Source organism: Mesoplodon mirus (genome assembly GCF_964341445.2).
Source record: "Mesoplodon mirus genome assembly, chromosome: 3".
Taxonomy (NCBI): Eukaryota; Metazoa; Chordata; class Mammalia; order Artiodactyla; family Ziphiidae; genus Mesoplodon; species Mesoplodon mirus.
The window spans coordinates 110,869,188-110,891,749 of NC_138978.1; the positions used below are offsets into that span (position 1 = coordinate 110,869,188).

At 39.4% G+C, this 22,562-nt stretch overlaps 1 protein-coding gene across 3 annotated transcripts in view; it reads left to right on the forward strand.

The window, feature by feature from the left end:
* WDR3 (WD repeat domain 3) overlaps window positions 1-22,562 on the forward strand; it is a 38,643-nt gene that overhangs the window by 7,815 nt on the left and 8,266 nt on the right. For all 3 annotated transcript variants that reach the window (XM_082612796.1, XM_082612798.1, XM_082612797.1), the window contains exons 4-21: window positions 97-215; window positions 1,829-1,907; window positions 3,089-3,184; window positions 4,439-4,552; window positions 4,708-4,809; window positions 5,710-5,807; window positions 6,736-6,843; window positions 7,365-7,595; window positions 10,343-10,436; window positions 12,739-12,840; window positions 14,451-14,536; window positions 14,704-14,839; window positions 15,571-15,627; window positions 16,633-16,733; window positions 16,960-17,071; window positions 17,219-17,353; window positions 17,639-17,689; window positions 18,217-18,282. In XM_082612796.1, coding sequence (XP_082468922.1) covers window positions 97-215; window positions 1,829-1,907; window positions 3,089-3,184; window positions 4,439-4,552; window positions 4,708-4,809; window positions 5,710-5,807; window positions 6,736-6,843; window positions 7,365-7,595; window positions 10,343-10,436; window positions 12,739-12,840; window positions 14,451-14,536; window positions 14,704-14,839; window positions 15,571-15,627; window positions 16,633-16,733; window positions 16,960-17,071; window positions 17,219-17,353; window positions 17,639-17,689; window positions 18,217-18,282 — 1,887 coding nt within the window. The remainder of the gene's footprint in view (window positions 1-96; window positions 216-1,828; window positions 1,908-3,088; window positions 3,185-4,438; window positions 4,553-4,707; window positions 4,810-5,709; window positions 5,808-6,735; window positions 6,844-7,364; window positions 7,596-10,342; window positions 10,437-12,738; window positions 12,841-14,450; window positions 14,537-14,703; window positions 14,840-15,570; window positions 15,628-16,632; window positions 16,734-16,959; window positions 17,072-17,218; window positions 17,354-17,638; window positions 17,690-18,216; window positions 18,283-22,562) is intronic.

Consider the following 22,562-nt stretch of genomic DNA (forward strand, 5'->3'; position numbering starts at 1 on the left):
CTATAAGGACTACATATCAACTTTGTAATAAAAATATTGTTTGTCAAGTTAGGCCTTATGTGGTGAAGAAAATTCTTCTGTATTTGATTCCTTTAGGACACAGATACTATCGTGTGGGATGTGATCAATGAAAGTGGCCTCTACCGTCTAAAGGGGCACAAGGATGCTGTTACACAAGCATTGTTTCTACGAGACAAGAATCTGCTAGTTACTAGGTAAAGAAATAATAAATTTCATTTCCATTTCTTTCTCTAGGTGAATTCATTGGAGAGGTTTTCAAAGAGGGAATTTGTTTCATTCCTTACTCGTATCTCCACACTATACTCAAGCTCATGTCCTAGTTTCCTCTTCTCGCTGCTTTTCCTCTCTCTTCCTCTCCCTTCCCCTCCCCTCCCTTCCCAAACAGTGTCATAGATGCTATCCAGAGTTAGTTATAGCATTTTTTAATTCCTTTTTCTGATTTGTCATTATTTTCCCCTGATATCAGCTTTTCCATATTCCTTAACTCTTCAACAGACCTTGTATAGGATGAGCTGTCTACTTTCTGGATTCCTAGAAAGTCAGAAAAGCCGAATATGGAGCAGTGGGCAGATGCGAATACCAAATGTTTGTTTTAGCCTCCCTCTTGAGAAGAGACGTACTCCATACTTAGGCCTTCTGAACATCTCATAGGTTGAACCATTTGAAATTTCCATTTGTGTGGGTTAAAAATGATAGGTCAGATATCAGCAATTTCATATAGTTTAGCCTAATATAATAGTTATCGTTCCTAAGGAATGGCCACCCAGGAAAGTTTGGGATCTTAGGTTTTGCCAGGCAGTAATTAGAAGAACCATAGTAATTAGAACCATAGAAGAACCAGAAGGCAGTGTAGAGGAGCAGCACGAAATGCTGTACCAGTGGTGGATTTGTTCCTGTGGGATAGGATGCAGGGACGTTAGTGTGTCTTGTTCAGATAACACACATTCTGTGAGGCAATGACTCTACTGTTCTACTAGAATATACATACACCTTATAGCTTAGGGAATGTAAGGGAAAGGAAATAACACCGTGAGGTGGGATTATATAGGAAAGACTTTGTAAATTGGGTTTTTGTTTTTTTCCAGTTTTGTCATGAAGCAGGATTATATTAGATTTACATTGGTGAAGAAGCAGGGAACAGGCATTTGAGGCAGGAATAGTAGAACCCATTGGCAGGGAGATTAAGTGCCAGTTAATGGGAGGCTTTGGGAATGGTGCTGAAGAGCTTGATTTTGAATCCATAAGAGAACCTTGAGCTAGTGCAAATTTAGAAGATTAAGATTATCTGACAGTAGTGTATTGGATGTGGTGAAGGAACAGATAGACAGAGACCAGATAAGTTATTAAAATAATTCGGGCAGTAGGACCTAACTTCAGGTTTGTGTGCAGAAATGGATTGGGAGGAATCGAGGCTTGGAGACTTCCCAGAGGAGGCGTTTTCAGGACCTAGAGACTAGCTGGACGTAGGAGACAAGGGAGCAGGAGAGGTCTAAGATGTTTGTGTGTTAGAATGAAGGAATGTTGATGCTGTGGTAATGGAAACGGTGGTCAACTGGTCAAGTTCTACGTTCTGTAGCATTCTGAATTCAAGGTTATTTTTGTGCTTACAGATGGAACATTTTATTTTTCTACCTGGGAATAGCCATATAAAGAGTTAGGATTCTTTACTTTTTAAAAGAAAGGTCAGGTAAATAGTAGCATTAGACGTCATTGCTGTGTATTGTCTTTTTAAGGCAACAAATAAGTCCTTGATTTTCCTGTTCAGTGATTCTTCCTAATAAGATTTTTTTCCTATTTCTTCTTCTAGTGGGAAAGATACCATGGTGAAATGGTGGGACCTTGATACCCAGCACTGCTTCAAAACAATGGTTGGCCACCGAACTGAGGTATATGTAGGGTCATGGGCCCAGGGAAAGAATAGCAAGGCAGAAAGGAAAAGATGGTTTCTTCCCTGGCCCTTTCATGACTCTTTGTTTTTACTGCTAACAGTAATCAACATGTACTATCTATAGAGAGAGAAGTTGGAGTGGTGGACAAAGTGCCAACCGTTAGAGCAGATGCAGCTGCTCTGGCATTTAGTAGAAATTGGCCTCAGATAAGTTTTTACCCATGAATATGGGTTTCATCACTTTTAAATTATAAGTATCCACCTTTATGATCATAGGGAAGTTTAACGATACTGTGTATACAGTGCCTGGCCCGGTGACATGTAAATAGCAAATTGTAGCCATTATAATAATTACCTGAACATAGATCTGTTCAATAGAGATCAGGGAATATTTTACATCTTTGCATCCTCCTTTGTGCTTTGTTCATACCAGTCATAGGTGAAGGCGATTAAGGGGTACAGACTTTCAGCTATAAAATATGTAAGCCATGGGATGGAATCTACACATAGGGTATATAGTCAATAATATTTTAACAACTTTGTATGGCGATGGATTGTAACTGGTCTTATTTTGGTGATCATTTCATGATGTATAAAAATATTGAATCACTGTGTTGTATGCCTTAAACTAATTTAACATTGTATGTTAATTATAACTCAATTATATATATTTTTGCATATATATGCCCTAGAACATATGAGGAATATACACACCCTAGAATTAATGAGGAGGAAAAGCAGATTCTTTCTTGATTTGCAACAGTACTATTATTGTCATTGTTCATGGATGTTTGAGGCTAAAAATTATGTTCTGATAAGACGTTAATGGAGCACCTTTCATTTGCAAGGCACTGCTGAAATCAAAGAAGTGTCACGCTTGAAATCATTATTTTGAGTGGTTTCTAGTTAGGATTTATTCTGAACAGCCATTATCTAAATTTAAGGATAGGAAATTACAGAGAAACTGCTAGTTACCCCATAAACAACACTTCCACCACAGATCATTTTCTTTCTCAAAGTGAGCTTTTTTGAAGTGTATTTTGAAAGGGTTGTCTTAATATTAGACTTTGCAGTGCCAAAGAGATTTCACTACAGTGTATTTAGACTTTTGGAGTGTCATGTCATGCATCCTGGAGTTCCTTAATAACCATATTATTTGAATCTTTTTATACCCTGTAGGTGTGGGGGTTGGTTCTGGTGTCAGAAGAAAAGCGACTCATCACTGGGGCTTCTGACAGTGAGCTGAGGGCTTGGGACATAGCTTACCTACAAGAGGTAATTGCTTTTCTTCTGATCATGGGCAGTGTCATGTTTTAGCAAATTCATAGGCTTGTTGAATTTAGAATCATATGTAATTTTTGAGTACTTCACATAGTATTGGAATTCTCTCTTACTGCGATTTCTAAACAATTTTTTTTCCTCATTCTATGGTCCATTGCCCTCATTTGCACTTGGAAGAAGGATAGCTTTAGGCTGACAGCTCTTGGTAATGTTAATGTTTTAGTCTGTAGGGCTCTTAGCTTGATATTCCTTGACCTTTGGGTGTCCACGGATGGACTTCTGAATATCTGTGACCCTCTTCCCTCAAACAAAAATCTATGTAAAATTTGTGTATGTTTATGTAAATATGTATATTCTGAGAAGATCTGTCACATTTTCTCAGATCATCAGAGATTTTGCGTGGATGAAAGGTGTTATAGACCTTAGGGTTTAGCTGGAGTTAGGTGTGTGGTGTTGTGTCCGGTAGCCATTTTGATGGGTTCTTCATTAGTAGGCTAGGGTTTATCTTTTTTTTTTATTTAAGGAGAAAATGTAACCTCTCTCGCAATGTCTTTGCAATTCGTAATGCCAATATTAATCTTTCCCTCTAGAATATGGTAGATCTTTCATCTAAGAAGGTTTTAGAATTAATGAGGTCATCATTTTTTCACCTTGTTATGAAACAATAGTCCTTATACTGTGGAAAGTTATTGGAGCTGGTATAATGAATAATGTTTTGTTTGTGTTCTTGATGTGGTCAGTTTTTAACACATTCTGATGAATGTGCTGTCGCTGAAGAGGTTTGATCAGAGAGATCACTAAATGGAAGTTATCAGTGGCTATAAGGACAGGTTTCTAAGTCATTAGGGGTGAAAATCACCTCCTGGAACAAATTATTTCAGCTTTTTTTTTTTTTTTTAATAAATTTATTTATTTATTTTTGGCTGCGTTGGGTCTTCATTGCTGCACGTGGGCTTTCTCTCGTTGCGGCGAGCAGGGGCTACTCTTCATTGCGGTGCGCAAGCTTCTTGTTGCAGTGGCTTCTCTTGTTGAGGGCTCTAGGCGTGCGGGCTTTAGTAGTTGTGGCTTGCGGACTCTAGAGCGCAGGCTCAGTAATTGTGGGCACGGGCTTAGTTGCTCTGCGGCATGTGGGATCTCTCTGGACCAGGGCTTGAACCCATGTTCCCTGCATTAGCAGGCGGATTCTTAACCACTGAGCCACCTGGCAAGCCCTATTTCAGCTTTTATTTTCCCATTTTTATAAAACAGATTGAAGACCCAGAAGAACCAGAGCCCAAGAAGGTCAAAGGGTCTTCCCCTGGAATACAGGACACACATGAAGCAGAGGATGGTACCCTTGAGATTGATGAAACTCCTGAGGATGTAATTCAATTTTGTTTCTTACCTTCAGTTGAGTTGAGTGGTGGGAAAGTATTCATTTTAGGGAAGATCTTTGTCACCTGCACTTCTTGGGATCATGTCTTTTCAGGGGTCAACAGAAATACTAACCTTCATCTTTTCTCTTGCTTCCTCTGCAGCGCATCCTTACATGTAGAAAAGCTGGTTCCATAATGCGGGAAGGAAGGGACAGAGTTGTGAACCTTGCAGTCGACAGGACAGGCAGGATTCTTGCTTGCCATGTGAGTACCAGGCTGAGGAGAAAACAAGGACTTGTCTGTTCCTTTAGAGACTTGTTCTTCTTTCGTATTCAGTGTGAAGGTGAATTTTTCTTTGGTCCTGTTAAGATTTCCTTATATGGTTTTGTGTGGACCTATATTCCCTAACTTCTGTTGCCTAACAACAGTAATTGCTCTTCTTCTTATTATTATTAGCAAACATTTATTAAATCCCTGCCTTGCTAAACAATTTAAAAGCATTAACTTCTTTTTTCTGTTTTTTTTTAACATCTTTATTGGAATATAATTGCTTTACATTGTTCTGTTAGTTGTTGCTATATAACAAACTGAATCAGCTATACATATACATATATCCCCATATCTCCTCCCTCTTGTGTCTCCCTCCCTCCCACCCTCCTTATCCCACCCCTCTAGTTGGTCACAAAGTACCGAGCTGATCTCCCTGTGCTATGTGGCTGCTTCCCACTAGCTATCTATTTTACATTTGGTAGTGTATATATGTCCATGCCACTCTCTCACGTCGTCCCAGCTTACCCTTTCCCCTCCCCGTGTCCTCAGTTCCATTCTCTATGTCTGCGTCTTTATTTCTGTCCTGCTCCTAGGTTTTTCAGAACCAATTTTTTTTTTTTAAGATTCCATATATATGTGTTAGCATATGGTATTTGTTTTTCTCTTTCTGACTTACTTCACTCTGTAAAAAGCATTAACTTCTTATTTAGTCTCAGAGTAACATTGTAGAAAGTGGTGAATTCCCACTTTACAGATGAGACAACAATCCCAGCGAGATTAAGTTGTCCGTGGAAATACAACTAGTAAGGGAAGAAAGAGAAATGTTCTTACAGAGAAAAAGCTAAATTACAAATTGCCTCTTCCTGGACTCACATCAACCTTTTGCCTTTCTAGGGGACTGATTCTGTGCTAGAAGTGTTTCGTATCCTTTCCAAGGAGGAAATTCAGAAGAAAATAGACAAGAAGATGAAGAAAGCTAAAAAGAAAGCAAAGTGTGTTTTCTTAATATTTACTACTAGTCAAGTATCGTGGGTGGGCCACATAGTACTGAAGGAAAAACTATGGCTTCTTTAAAGGAGTATTTACTTTGTTTTCAATTACCATTAAATGCTAGGGAAGATTTTATGGAGTGCTGGTAGTCCAAGTTTTTCATTTCTAAATACAGCTTCATAACTATCATATTCCTAGGTCTTGCACTCAGAGCCACACAGAACGAGAAAGGCAGTACAGATATTTAAACATGGCTTCTAAGTGATTTAATTCTGGGAGGCTAGCAGTGTGTCTTCAGTGACAACAGCCTATACAGAAGGAATCCGGGTTGCATAGTGCTTACCTTTGGGACTGTGAGAAGGAAGACTGGTTGGACAGTTACATAATTGGAGTTTGGGGGCAGTATAACCTTACAAAAAGTAGGTCATTATAGCTATAGAAATCAGTTTCTCAGTGGTTGAAATTTATCAAGTCTCAAAGAAATAAAAAGTCACCAGTTTTTAAATTTTTTATTTGCCAAAGCAAATCTTTTGAGACCTCTGGGGTTTTTTGGCATGGTTGGGTTATAAGTGCAGAGTAATGGATTTTCTAAAAAGCCCTGAAGTTAGAGAAGTTTGCCAGAAACACTTCAGTGGGATAGTTTGAACTACAAAGCCTTGTCCCCAGAAATTTTATGGGCTTTTGCATTCAGAATCCGTTTATTGAGGGTACCCATTGGATGGAATAACACTTCATATTAATTGCGTTGTGGTTCACAAAGCGTTTTTACGTACACTACATTGTTTAATCCTCACGGTAATCCATGTGGTTAAGTGACTCTTCTGGGTTCAATAAAGGTTGTTGGTCTCAGACCAGAACTTGACTCAAGTAATAGCAAAGCTTCTTCTAGAAAAGTGATAGCATGATAGTCTTTTTTTTTCTCTCCTCTAGATTAAATTCTTGCAAAGAGGAGGAGGAAGACCTTGAAGTCAATGTTGAAATGACTCTGCAAGATGAAATCCAACGGGTGACTAATATCAAAACTTCTGCCAAAATCAAGTGAGTGAAAATGTAGTAGCTGAGGTATCTGAGAGAAGTATCTGAAGTGTTGCTACAAAATTGTATCGGTTTTTCCCGCTATTTGTAAGCAGTCTCTGCGAATTATGTATCTGGAGACAGTGATTGTGGCCTCAGCTTCTGCCGCTCACCATGGGCCCACTTACTCATCATCTCATATTTGTTTTCTTGTGATAGCTTTTTAGCTTTTTACTTACAGTTCTTTGCTCCCAGTTAAAAAGAAAAATGTATACCCCACATTCCAAAAGGATTTGCAGTCACTTATAAAAAAGAATACATGCACAGAAACAAATCAGAGCCAGTATCTGAGCTCAGGTTTCTTGGACTTAAAAGCCTATATTAGACTACTGTCCAATACTCAGAGCACTCTTATTTGTAAAATCCTTTATACTTGTTCAAACTTTGTACAGATGGAGGGCATTGCAAAGCTTTTCTCCTAGAAAAAAATTAACCTTGTGAGCCAAGATGGTTGCTGGAACATTTATGAATATTTTCTCACGCAGATCCTTTGACTTGATTCATACTCCTCAAGGAGAGTTAAAGGCTGTCTTCCTTCTGCAAAACAACTTGGTGGAATTATATTCACTGAATCCATCCATGTCAGCTCCTCAGACTGTCAGGACAAACAGAATTACCATCGGGGGTCATCGCAGTGATGTGCGGACTTTGTCATTCAGCTCAGACAATATCGCTGTCCTTTCAGCAGCAGCTGATTCCATTAAGATATGGAACAGGTTTGTGAAATGATGCTTTCTATAGCTTTATCCAATAGTGTTTTCTTCCCTTTGAGTTAGTTTTTAATACTCTTGATGGTTAGTTATTCTTAGGGCCCTAAATACAGTTCCCTCAAAATGTATCTTCAGTGCATTTTGACTGTAGGCCTGTGGAGTTTGGAGTAGGAAAAATTGCCTTTTTAGATTTGGTATAAAAAATGTAAGTTTATTCCATGTCTGAAGCTTATTGCTGTACTTGGCTAGAGAAAAACACAAGCATACTTCCTACTCTAAATTCAAATAGGCTGTTAGTGCTTTACAGTACTTTTACCATGATTTCTCATTCCTCACTTTCCTAGATGACTATTTCATATGTTCTTACCTCACCTCACACCTCTAGCCCCTTTAAGCTGATGACCTCCTTGCCTCCTAGTTCACTGAAGAAATGAAATCATCTAGAAAATGTTCATATGCTCCCACCTTAGCTGCATCTGTATCCACATAATCTTTCTTCCTATGACTGTTGGTGCTCCTAACCAAAAGGTAATCACAAGCTATATTTCTCCTTCTAGCAATTTTCCTCCCTCTCTTGCATCATTAATCTTCTCTCTCTGTTGGGTCGTTCTCATCAGCATACAGATAAATGCTATATAATCTCCCATCTTGAAGGAAATAATCCTGTTTCATCCTTATCTCTCTGTCCAATGATCTCCCCCTATCCTCTGACTCCTTTTCTCCATCAGGCCTTTATCCCCACCATTTCACCAAAACAGCTCTTGTCATCTCATCAGTGGTGTTCATGTTTCAAAATCCAGTGACCTATAAGCTTCGTTTGACACTCTCTTTGAATTGATAACTTTTCTCCTCTTTGAAACAGTTTGAATTTCATTACTTCCTCTTTCTCTGCTGGCTGTTTTTTTTTCTCAGTCTTGGCTAGACACTTCTTATTTTGCTGACCTCTAACTGTTGGAATACTTCAGGGCAGAGTCTTTGAACCTTTTCTCTGTCTACACTCACTTTCTGTGATCTCTAGTCAGGTGGCTTTCTATATGCTGATGACACTTAAATTTCTATCTCTAGCCATAGCCTCTCCCTGAACTTCAGACTCTCATGACCAAATCTTTTGTTTGTATCACCCTTGGATGTCTAATTAGGCATCTCAGATTTTTATATGTCCAAACCATACTTGTGATCTTCATTTCTTCAATAGTCTCCCCACCCTCTGTTCCTACAGACTTCCCCATATTAGTAAATAATTACTTCCTGTGGTTTTTCTAGCCCAAATCCTTGTAGCCATTCTTCATTCTCTCATGTCCAGTGCATTAGCAAATCCTATCAGCTCTACCTTCAAAACTTCCCTGGTGGTCCAGTGGTTAAGAATACGCCTGCCAATGCAGAGGACACGGGTTCGATCCCTGGTCCGGGAAGATCCCACATGCCATGGGGCAGCTAAGTCCGTGTGCCACAACTACTGAGCCTGCGCTCTAGAGCCTGTGAGCCGCAACTACTGAGCCTGCATGCCACAACTACTGAAGCCCGCACACTCTAGAGCCTGTGCGCTGCAATTCCTGAGCCCACACACCGCAACTACTGAAGCCCACCTGCCTAGAGCCCGTGCTCTGCAATGAGGAGCCACCGCAATGAGAAGCCCGCGCACCGCAATGAAGAGTAGCCTCTGCTCACCACAACTAGAGAAAGCCAAGACACAGCAACAAAGACCCAGTGCAGCCAAAAATAAATTTAAAAAAAAAATGAGTATTAAAAAAAAAAAAGCTTACCTGGAATTCAACCACATCTCATCACCTGCACTGCCACGACCTGGTTCAAACCACCAACATCTCTTATCTGGATTGTAATAGCTTTCTGACCAGTCTTCCATGCTTCCTTACTTGCCTCTCTGTGGTCTATTCTCAACACAGCAGCCAGTGTAATCTTTTCATAATGGAAGTTATAGCACTTCCAGGAGCTCCATCTCCCAAGGACTAACTACAAGCCACAGTCCTTACCACTCTCCCCTTCTCCAGTGGAGCCCCCCTGGCCTTTTCGTTATCCCTTACAGGCGACAGGAGCGTGCCTGTGTCATGGCTGTTGTGCTCCCTTTCTGCGTGGAACCATCTTCCCCTTTTGGCTAAGGCTTTCTCCCTCTCTTCTCATCACATGGCCATCCTGCTATCCCCTTCCCACCCTTGTACTCTTGGTCCCCTTCCTCCAGGTGCTATGTTTCTCCATAGCACCTGCTAGCACCTGATACACCAATATTTGTCTCATTTCCAGAGGATGTTAAGCTTTATGAGATTTGGGGCCTCTTTTGTTTAATTCATTGTTACATCTCCAGCACCTAGAACGGTACCTGGCATTCAGTAAATGTTGAAGGAAGTGGGCATTTGATATCTGTTTGTTGCATGGATGAATGTTTATGGTCCAGTAAAATGAACTTTACTTGTAAGGATACAGTATGCTAATTCGACTTGCAGTCCTCTGGCCTCACTTCTTTGTAGTGGCAGTCTGTCGAGCCCAGCAGATGCTTTTCTCAGCTCTTTTGTAGAATCTGTTCCTTAGGATTGGGAGCCGCCATGAAAGAAAACAAAGTTAGGTGCCGCTTACTAATTTCTCCCTTCACTGTAATAAGCCAGGGTTATTCAGACTTTATCCTTTCTCATATTGATCACTCTGTGTGGCTAAGTTTGTATGAAACGTACATGCTGACCTCTCAGATGGAGAAGCAGGTTCTCTTAACATACAGGTTCTTTATTCCTTCTTTCTCACAGGTCTACACTGCAGTGTATTCGCACGATGACCTGCGAATATGCACTTTGCTCATTCTTTGTACCTGGTGATCGGCAGGTGGTCATAGGAACAAAGGTAAACAGGCTTTTCCATGGATTTGGGGGACTTTTTCTACTCAGTATTCTTAAAGTTGTTTGAGAAATATGCTTCCTATTTTAGCATATGGGAAATGTATTAGGGCCAGATAGTATGAGAGGGTGTTAGTTCGTTGCCCTTTTTTTTGAGGTTTTTATTTAATTTATTTATTTTGGGCTGCATTGGGTTTTCGTTGCTGCGCGCAGGCTTTCTCTAGTTGCGGCGCGAGCAGGGGCCAATCTTCGTCACAGTGCATGGGCTTCTCATTGCGGTGGCTTCTCTTGGGCTCTAGACACACGAGCTTCAGTAGTTGTGGCTCACAGGCTCCTGAGCGCAGGCTCAGTAGTTGTGGCTCACGGGCTCCTGAGCGCAGGCTAAGTAGTTGTGGCTTGCAGGCTCTAGAGCGCAGGCTCAGTAGTTGTGGCACATGGGCTTAGTTGCTCCATGGCATGTGGGATCTTCCTGGACCAGGGATCGAACCCATGTCCCCTGCATCGGCAGGTGGATTCTTAACCACTGCACCACCAGGGAAGCGTGAGGTTTTTATTTTTAAGTTATGTTTTCTTTGTGTTTTTTTTTTAAACCAAACCTTTTATGTCAAATTATGAAGAAAATTAAAATCATGACCTTGAGATAACTGTCACTAACATTTCGGAGATCAGCCTTTCATGCATCTTTTTATGAGCACACGTGTAATTGTGTTTTGAGAAGACTGATGATAAAAGACATTAAGTACCAGCATCATGCGTGGCAGATAGAAGCATTCGGTAAAGACAGCCTGACTGATGAAGTCCTCAGCTGCTAATCAGATTGGGAGATAACCATGAGGGAATAAGCAGACATGGATTTGGATTCAGGTTCTTCCCCTTACGAAATGGGTAATTTGGAGCAAGTCATATAACTTCTCTTAGTGTGTTTCATTATCTATACAATGGAATGGTGACACTTGCTTTTTGGCAGAGCCTTTTGTGCCAGATGGGCCTAGGTTTGAATCCCAGCTCTTCCACTTACTGGCTATAAGACCTTTTGGGCAAGTTACTCAACCCTGTGAGCCTTAGTTTTTTCATGTAAAATGATGTAAATAACCTGCCTCACAGTCTGCAAAGCACTTAGCACAGAGACTGGCTCCCAGCAAATAACTAATAAATAAGAACTGGTAGCAGAAGTAGCACGAATGGTAGTAGTAGGGGTGGTGGTGGGAATAAAGTGGAATAAGGTGTATGGAATACTTTGAAAAGTGCTTTGCAAGTATTTGTCATTATTATCCCCCTAAACTAATGCCATGTGTGCATGATTATTTTATTAGAAAAACCTATGTTATCATACTGGATATTTTTGGTCCAGCAAGAAGTGTAAAATAAGCTGGAGAGATTTTAGGGTCAGTGTCAGTGAAAGAGCATTAAATTTCAGTTAAAAGTTTTCCTCAGTTTTCATTCATTCTTTTAACAAATGTCCATCCACTATCTGCTATTGGGAAAACATTTTGCAAATTGCTTCAAAGACTATTTGTATGACTCAGACAGAATCCCTAGCCTAGTCTCTGTGCCATGCGCCTAACATACATGATCTCATTTAATCCCCACAACAGCTTAGAGGGGTTGGTGATATAAACTCCATTTTTCAGATGCAAAAACGGGCTCATGGAGATGAATTGACCCACAGTCAGTTAGAGAGAGGCAGCCCTGGGATTCAAGTCTTCCACTTACGTTCTTTCCACCACATGTGCACAGCCTTGTCATAGAGCAGGCTTTGCCACTGTGTGTTCCACGCTGGCACCATGACCACAGCATATACATGGTCTAAAACAGGAAGCGTGGCTGATAGTTTTCTAAGCTACTGTGATTTTGTTTTTTTCAAGTTCATTGCCCTCCCTAGCATTGTAGGTAGTATTTCTCATTATCAGTGTATTCTATAGGAGGAAATCAAGAGTTGGTTAAGCCAACTACCATAGAGGATAGTACACTTAAAGGACTGATTAAGTTTTTTAAAGGTTTTTAAGTTCCCCATTTGCTCTTATGTTTATTCTGATATGCCTGTGGCCATGATATTTCCCTTTTGAAGTCGAGGAAACCAGTGGAAGTGACAGTAATCCTGTACCACAAGGTTGTACTGTTCCTTAGTTGTACAGTATAGCAACCCTGCCAGGATTAACCCAACATGTCCATAGGGGATTTAACAACATTTATTCACAGAGGAAGTAGAGCATGGACCGTGGAAGCCCGTTTCCTGAGCAGTTAGCTACATTGTTGCTGCTTGGTTATGAAACTGTGTAGGTTGTGTGTTCATTTTGTGTCTTCCAAAGACAGGAAAGCTGCAGCTTTATGACTTGGCCTCAGGAAATCTGCTGGAGACAATAGATGCACATGATGGAGCTTTATGGTCCTTGTCTCTCTCTCCAGATCAGGTAACTAAACCAGATGTTAAGATTGGGCTTCAGTACTCTGGCTGTACTTCCCATTTCTTATATCAAGTTCTACTACTGCCTAACAGGGATTTGTCTCAGGGTTTCTTTAAAGAAAGCCCACTTTTGTCTAATCTCTAGATTTTATATATGGTGCCATATCTTGTGCCTGATAATATGAATAGCTGTCATTATGATTTGAAATCTTGTTCAGCTGCTGTTGATCATCAGTTCCATGACATCAAATTGCTTACGCTCCTGACTTTGTACCAGTGGTTTGTGATACTTCTTAAGAGGACATACTTCCTGGGGCAACAAATGTGGAGGATAGAGTAGACTTTTGTGCTCCCCTTTTAGTCCATACATCTATGACTATATAAATCTAGTGATTTTTTAGTAAATATGTGAACCTTTTCAAGTCAATAACAGTGTATTTCCCTTGAAAGGAGTCACCCTGGAGAACTGTGTACTTATTCCAGTAATGGTGTTGTTGCTCAGAACATTTTGAGATATTTTTTGACAGCACCTTAAGGGATTGTGGCCCATTTATTTGAATACTCCCAATGGTGGCAAACCTTCATTCATTGAAAGTAGATATTTTTGGAAAACAACGGAACCTGGAATTTAGACTGGGTAATGCCATTTGGGGTCAGAAATGAAACAGCATTTAAAATTTAAATAGTAGTAACATCTAGCGTTTGTAGAGTGTTCTCTTTTCCAAAGTGTTTTCACATCCATCATGTCATTATTGCTATTTTCACAATGATTTTATAAACTAGGTAGCCTTTACAACTGCACCAACACTGAAGGTCATTATAAGGTTATTTTCCCATGTTTACAAATCTCTGAAATAGCAGAACAGACATTTGAGATCTAGTTTTCTTTTTTTTTTTTTTTTATTTTATTTATTTATTTTTTAATTTTTTTTATTTATTCATTTATTTATTTATTCATTTATTTATGGCTGTGTTGACTCTTCGTTTCTGTGCAAGGGCTTTCTCTAATTGTGGCAAGTGGGGGCCACTCCTCATCGCGGTGCGTGGGCCTCTCACTATTGCGGCCTCTCGTTGCGGAGCACAGGCTCCAGACGCACAGGCTCAGTATTTGTGGCTCACGGGGTTAGTTGCTCCGCGGCATGTGGGATCTTCCCAGACCAGGGCTCGAACCCGTGTCCCCTGCATTGGCAGGCAGATTCTCAACCACTGCGCCACCAGGGAAGCCCCTGAGATCTAGTTTTCTGACTCTATAGTCCTTATAGTTTACACTAACACTAAAATGTGATAAAACCAGTTGAATACTTCATAGCAAATTCTTTTGACTGTTGCCTTACCCTGCAGTGTTCATTGAGTCTTTCTTCCTGATGCTGAATGAAAGTATAACTAGAACTTTACACTAGTTATCATCTGACTACATTAGTCTCTACTAGGAGTTCTCCAGTAGGATCTGTGGTGGCATCCCCTAAAGAGCAATGAAGGGAGTTAAGGAAAAACCACATATCCTAATTCTTATCCCATGCCATTAAATAAAAATGGTCTTTTATACTATTTTGAGGTGTCTTATTAAAGTTTCTGTACTAAGATATTTTTTTAACGGAAATGTCATTTGATTTTCAGCGTGGCTTTGTGACAGGTGGTGCAGATAAATCTGTCAAGTTCTGGGATTTTGAGTTGGTGAAAGATGAAAACAGTACCCAGAAGAGGTGAGTGGACATTTTTTATTTGTGTCCATTTCTGGGGAGCGAAAATGGGGAACCATTGAATGGGTTTTTGACATGTATTGCTATTTCTGTTGAGCTCCAGAGGGTTTTTGGAATTTTTTTGTGCCTTATAGAGTACTCATTTTTCTTGATGCTTTCTGTAATGCTAGGCTTTCTGTGAAGCAAACCCGAACCTTGCAACTAGATGAAGAAGTTCTGTGTGTCAGTTACTCTCCCAATCAAAAGCTGTTGGCTGTGTCTTTGCTGGACTGTACTGTGAAAGTTTTCTATGTTGATACTTTAAAGGTACAATGGTTATGCCTATGGATATTTGCTTTCTTTCTGACTGACCCTGGGTTGAGACTATAAAGAAGTGGCCTTGAGTGTTCCTAGCAGTAATATGTTTCTAAAAATTTGTGAATCAAAACATTGCAAGTACACTAGGAAGGCTAGGGTTTTAAAAGAATCCTTTGGTTCATAAATTTTGTTTAAAGCAAGTTGTATTTCATATGTTCAGAAAATCTGTGGACAGAAAATCCTGTCGTAGCCAGTAGTTTTTTAAGAGCATTGCTAGGTGTCTTAGGCAGTGATTCCACACTTGGCTGTAAGTCAGGATCATTTGGGTTGCTTTTAAAAACATAGATTACTGGGCTCTATGCCCAGAGTCTCAGTGGGACTGGATTGGGCCTGGAAATATTGTTGGGAAACAAGTGCTCCAGAGACTTGTCAGCTAAGAGATCCAGAGAACGTCTCTGTTCCATATTCTGACTGAGGGAATAGGCTTCTGCAGCAGCAGCCCTGGCTCCACTATATTGCAGCATTCTTGGCAAGTGCATGCAGGGGTTGTATGCTGGATATGGGTACAAGTCACCTTGAGTGGTTTGACTGTCTTCTTTGAAACTACAGACATAAAGCAATCCAGAACAGTCTTAGCATTGTATTTAAAGTTATATTTTAGGTCTACAGGTAATAAATTATGCCTGTATTTTATAGACATGAGTTATTTATATTCTTTTTTTTTTTTTTTAACTGTTTAGTTTTTTCTCTCACTGTATGGACATAAACTGCCTGTCATATGCATGGACATCTCTTATGTAAGTAAAATTTAAATAGTGTCTCAGTAACAAGTTGTCTTTTCTAAAATGCTATCTTAGTTCTTGGCTTGATAGCTTCATTTTAGTATTTTTCAGTTTGTTGTATAACTGACTATCCTAAAAAAAACCATACCTTAAATATATATATATTTCTTTAATGCTTTTAGAATATTTTCACAGATACCTGAATTAATCCTCATAACCAACTCCCTGTTTTGGATTCCCCAAATAGTATTTTCTTGTATAAAAATAATATAATTGGTAGAACACCCTTAAATATGAAGAACTTTCAAAAAGGCAGCCCCCTTTGTTCTGAAGTATAATGTTTGTAAGGAAAGTGGAACTTTGCAATATTTATGGTATTTTGCGTTATGTGTACTTCTAGTCTCTTGACCAAAGTCATATTTTTTGCAATGTCTAGTTATGATTAGGAGTGGCAATATATATTTAAAAACAATGTCTAGTCTGTGTAAAAGGAATTGGCTGTCTGCACTCTGCATTAACAGAATAAATCGGTGTCAGAAAATATTTTCAGTTTTCTTGTTATGTTGACAGCAATTTGAACTAGGTGCTAAAACAGGAAAGTTAAGAGAATCAGTGATAGGAGACATGGCATAAAAAGGGCTAGGTCATATAAACATTCTATATAGTAGATTCTTTCCCAGCCTCATTCTTCTCTTTCCCGCTTCTCTCCCCCCAAACTCTACGACAGAGGTTAGGGATTCTTTATTCTATCTATTGAACAAAGTAAACATAACCTACATCAAGGCACAACACTGTCCTATAGCAGGACCAAAACATCTAAGCCACAGAGTTCTTGCTCACTTACAAGCTTTTTAAGTAGATCTGTAGGTAAAAGCGAGGATGTCGGTGCTCTTGGTAAAGAGATGAAATTAATTTTTTGGCATTAATGTTTTTGAAAGCAATGGGATACATGTTCTGGTTAGCTTTTCTCCAATTAGAGTTTCAGATAATCAAGTAATGTTTTACTTCTCTTCCTCCTAGGATGGAGCACTGATAGCAACTGGCTCTGCTGACAGGAATGTGAAGATCTGGGGTCTGGACTTTGGGGACTGCCACAAGTCTCTGTTTGCACATGATGACAGGTAGGTGGCATCTTTTCAAAGACCTCCCGTTGAGTCACCTGGAGGTATCATTTCCCGGGAGCATCTGTGTCTATTATTTAGTGTTCTCAGATAGTCAGAGATTAAAAATTCTAAAATATGAATAGTCAGACACTCTAGAACTAGCTGTTCTAAAGCTATTTGTGTGTATAAGACTTTTTAATGATGAGGAATTTGATGACATTTGAGTACTTCTCTCACTTTTCAGTGTGATGTACCTAAAGTTTGTACCCAAGTCTCACCTCTTCTTCACTGCTGGGAAAGACCGTAAGATTAAGCAGTGGGATGCAGACAAATTTGAACACATACAAACTCTGGAGGTAACCTCTTGCCTTTTTTGCTTGCTCAGTACTTAAGAACTTCTTTTAAGATCCAGTGTTGATTTCCCACTAATGTAAGCAGTTAGCAGTCTAATGAATAAGGTATTCTTACTCAGGATTTTTGTTTTTTGTCCTTTCTCTCCGCAGGGACATCACCAGGAAATATGGTGCTTGGCTGTAAGCCCCAGTGGGGACTATATTGTATCATCGTCCCATGACAAATCTCTGAGACTTTGGGAGAGAACAAGGGAGCCTCTTATTCTTGAGGAAGAAAGGGAGATGGTAAGGAGTTCTGCCTTGGTTACAAATGTGCTGGTGGGTGTCAGTATCTGACACGCTGTCTCAGCTCGAGTTTCCTGTCTAGTGCTGTCACACCTCAGTAGTGCAAGTCCACTGAGCTCCAAAAGATGTTTCCAAGACTGCTGACACCACGTCGGCAGCCAAGCGGAGACAGAGATGCCATAAGGGGGTTGGATTGTGAAAGAAGCAGCTTCTCACTGTCTCATTTCACTTCACATAGGGGTCATGTTTTTTCTTTGAAATTAATTCATATCTATCTCTTGTCAGCAAAGGGAAGCAGAATATGAGGAGAGTGTGGCCAAAGAAGACCAACCAGTAGTAAGTAAATCTTTCAGGACCCTCAGACTGTGTCCTGTAATTATCTTATTGGAACTTACTGTAATTTCAAGAATTTCTAATGGGATTAGAATTGGGACTAGATGTCAGAGTCATCCGCAGCTGATATGGGAAGGAATCTGTGTAGTCCTTCTTAATCCACCTGTATATCCTGATTTTGTGGGACAAATGATTGACCAGATTTGGTATTGAATGATTGTCATTCTGGCTTTTTTTTTAAGGAGGCTTCAGGCAGTTGTTTCACTGTAGATCAAAAATGAGAAAAAATTTGAGAAATTGGGCATTCTCTTTAAACATGTGTTGTAGAGCGGGGTATTCTTCTGATAATGCATATAACACATTTAACATAGTGTCTGGCACTTACTAAGTACTCAGTTAATGGTAGCTGATAACACCATGCAACAGATCGTAACATAGTAATGTCTATTCTTTTCTGGGTATAAGATTAATTTATTGGCTCTTTAACACCTGTCAATGAAATTGTTAAAGGATCTCTTTGTTCCTGGCAGGTTCCGGGAGAGACTCAAGGTGACAATTACTTTACTGGAAAGAAAACTATTGAAACGGTCAAAGCAGTAAGTTGATACTAGAATGCAGTATCTCATTTTTAATTTTTTTTTATTTCCAAAAAGTATTTTATTAAAATCTAAAGAAAAACACAAAGGAAACAATTATAAGAAATAAAAACAGCATGAAATTGCCCTTTTTCTAGATTTGACCCTAAAATCGCCAAGTAAGTGTTAAGAGCCCCTATTCTAATCTTTTTACTTTATGGCAGTAGTTCTCAAAGTGGAGCCCCCAGACCAGAAGCATCAGCATCCCCTGAGAACTTGTTAGAAAAGGAAATTCCCAGGCCCTAGCCCAAACCTACTGAATCTGAATCACAGGGGTGGGGTGAGCAATAAGTGGGGTTTTTTTTGTTTGTTTGTTTGTTTGCTTTTTTGATTATAGACTCTTTTTTTAAATTGAAGTGTAGTTGATTTACAATGTTGTGTTAATTTTTGCTATACAGCAAAGTAATTCAGTTATATATACATTCTTTTAAATTCTTTTCCATTATGCTTTACCATAGGATACTGAATGTAGTTCCCTGTGCTATACAGTAGGACCTTGATGTTTATCCATTCCATATATAATAGCTTACATCTGCTAACCCCAACCCCCTACTCCATCCCTCCCCCAAAGCTGCCACGAGTCTGTTCTCTATGTCCGTGAGTCTGTCTCTGTTTTGTAGATAGGTTCATTTGTGTCATGTTTTAGATTCTACATATAAGTGATATCATATGGTATTTGTCTTTCTTTCTGACTTACTTCATTTAGTATGATAATCTCTGGTTGCATCCATGTTGCTGCAAATGGCATATTTTGTTCTTTTTTATGGTTCAGTAGTATTCCATTGTACATTTGTACCACATCTTTTTTTTTCTTAAACATCTTTATTGTAGTATAATTGCTTCACAATGTTGTGTTTCTGCTGTATAACAAAGTGAATCAGCTATATGTATACATATATCCCCATATCCCCTCCCTCTTGCGTCTCCCTCCCTCCCTCCCTATCCCACCCCTCTAGTGTACCACATCTTCTTTATCCATTCATCTATTGATGGACATTTAGGTTGTTTCCATGTCTTGGCTATTGTGAATAGTGCTGCTATGAACATAAGGGTGCATGTATCTTTTTGGATTAGAGTTTTGTCTGGATATATGCCCAGGAGTGGGATTGATGGATCATATGGTAATTCTATTTTTAGTTTCTTGAGGAACCTCCATACTGTTTTCCATAGTGGCTGTACCAACTTACATTTCCACCAACAGTGTAAGAGGATTCCCTTTTCTTCACATCCTCTCCAATGTTTGTTATTTGTAGAGCTTTTAATGTGGCCATTCTGACCACTGTGAGGTAGTACCTCACTGTAGTTTTGATTTGTATTTCTCTAATAATTAGCAATGTTGAGCATCTTTTCATGTGCCTACTACTGGCCATCTGTATTTCTTTGGAGAAATGTCTGTTTAGGTCTTCTGCCCATTTTTCAATTGGATTGTTTGTTTTTTTGTTGTAGAGTTGTATGGGCTGTTTGTATGTTTTGGAAATTAAGTCCTTGTCAGTCACATGGTTCACAAATATTTTCTCCCATTCTGTAGGTTGTTTTTTCATTTTTTTTATGGTTTCCTTTGCAGAAGCTTGTAAGTTTGATTATGTCCCATTTAATTATTTTTGTTTTTATTTCTATTGCCTTGGGAGACTGACCTAAGAAAACATTGGTACTATCTATGTCAGAGAATGTTTTGTCTATGATCTCTTCTGGGAGTTTTATGGTGTCATGTCTTATGTTTAAGTCTTTAAGCCATTTTGAGTTTATTTCTGTGTGTGGTGAGAGGGTGTGTTCTAACTTCATCAATTTACATGCAGCTGTCCAGCTTTCCCAGCACCACTTGCTGAAGAGACTGTCTTTTTCCCGTTGTATGTTCTTGCCTCCTTTGTTGAAGGTTACTTGACAGTAGGTGTGTGGGTTTATTTCTGAGCTCTCTATTCTGTTCCATTGATCCATATGTCTGTTTTTGTGCCAATACCATGCTGTTTTGATTACTGTAGCTTTGTAGTATTGTCTGAAGTCTGGGAGGGTTATGCCTCCTGCTTTGTTCATTTTCTTCAGGATTGCTTTGGCAATTCTGGGTCTTTTACGGTTCCACATAAATTTTAGGATTATTTGTTCTAGTTCTGTGAAAAATGTCATGGGTAATTTGATAGGGATCGCATTAAATCTGTAAATTGCCTTGGGTAGTATGTCCATTTTAACAGTATTAATTCTTCCAGTCCAAGAACATGGGATATCTGTCCATTTCTTTTTTTAATAAATAAATAAATAAATAAATAAATTTATTGGTTTATTTATTTCTGCCTGCATTGGGTCTTCATTGCTGCATGCGGGCTTTCTCTAGTTGTGGCGAGTGGGGGCTACTCTTTGTTGCAGTGCACGGGCTCTAGGTGCGCAGGCTGCAGTAGTTGTGGTACGTGGGCTCAGTAGTTGTGGCTTGCAGGCTCTAGAGCGTGGGCTCAGTAGTTGTGGCACATGGGCTTAGTTGCTCCACGGCATGTGGGATCTTCGTGGACCAGGGCTCGAACCCACGTGCCCTGTGTTGGCAGACAGATTCTTAACCACTGTGCCACCAGGGAAGTCCCTATCTTTCCATTTCGTTGAATCATCTTCAATTTTCTTTATTAAGGTTTTATAGTTCTCAGTGTATAAGTCTTTCACTTTCTTGGTCAGGTCTGTTGCTAAGTATTTTATTTTTGGGTTGCGATTTTGAAAGGTATTTTGGTTTTTTTTGGATGTAATGTCCTGAAAATATCAATTAAGTCTAACTGTTCTATTGTGTCATTTAAGATCTCTGTTGCCTTGATTTTCTGTCTAGAAGATCAGTCCACTGATGTAAGTAGGGTTTTAAAGTCTCCTACTATTGTATTGTTAGTTTTTCCCTTTATGTATATTAGTATTTTCTTTTTATTTAAATTTATTTATTTTTATTTTTGGCTGCGTTGGGTTTTTGTTGCTGCATGTGGGCTTTCTCTAGTTGCAGCAGTGGGGGCTACTCTTCGTTGCGATGCATAGGCTTCTCATTGTGGTAGCTTCTCTTTGTTGCGGAGCACGGGCTCTAGGTGCACAGGCTTCAGTAGTTGTGGCACGTAGGCTCAGTAGTTGTGGTTCGCGGGCTCTAGAGTGCAGGCTCAATAGTGACACATGGTCTTAGTTGCTCCATGGCATGTGGGATCTTCCTGGACCAGGGCTCGAACTCGTGTCCCCTGCATTGGCAGGCAGACTCTTAACCACTGCGTTACCAGGGAAGTCCCTGTATATTATTTGTTTTATGTATTTGGGTGCTCCTATATTGGGTGCATATATGTTGATGAGTGTAAACCCCTCTTCTTGTATTGATCCTTTTATTATTATGTAGTGTCTTTCTTTATCTTTCTTTATGGGCTTTGTTTTAAAGTCTGTTTTGTCCAATATGAGTATTGCAACCCCAGGTTTCTTGTCATTTCTGTTTTCATGAAATATCTTTTTTACATTCCCTCCCTTTCAGTATTTCATCTTTGTCCCTCTTTCTTTGCTTTTCCTTTTGTGGTTTGATGATTTTCTTTCATATTCTCTTCTTTTTGGTTTTTGTGAATCTATTGTATGTTTTTCATTTGTAGTTATCCTGTTTTTCAAGTACGTTAACCCCATCCTGTATCTGCTTGCCTTAGACTGGTAGTCATATAGGCTCAAACACATTCTAGGAAATGAAAAAAAGAAAAATCTACCTTTTCTTACTCTCCTCACCCACATTTTATGATTTTGATGTCCTGTTTTACATCTTCATATTCATGCTTTTGCTGTTCATCGTGGTATCATCACGTTCACAAAATTTTTAATTTTTTTTTTAATCTGTGTACTGGCTTATTTATGTGAGTTGCTTTCCAATTGTGAATTTTCTCTTTCCTATATATTCTTCCTACTTTTCTGCTTAGAGAGGACCTTGCAATATTTGCTTTAGGATAGGTTTAGTATTGCTATATTATTTTAGTTTTTGCTTGTCTGAGAAATTCTTTATCCCTCCTTCTATTCTAAATGATAATCTTGCTGGCTAGAGTATCCTCGGATGCACATTCTTCCCTTTCAGGACTTCGCATATATCTTGCCACTCCCTTCTGGCCTGCAGTTTCTGTAGAGAAATCTGCTGATAGCCTTATGGGGGTTCCCTTGTAATTAACTGGTTTTTTCTTGTTGCCTTGAGAATCCTCTCATCTTTAACTTGTGCCTTTTTTATTATAGTATGTCTTGGTGTAGGTCCGTTTGTGTTTACCTTGTTTGGG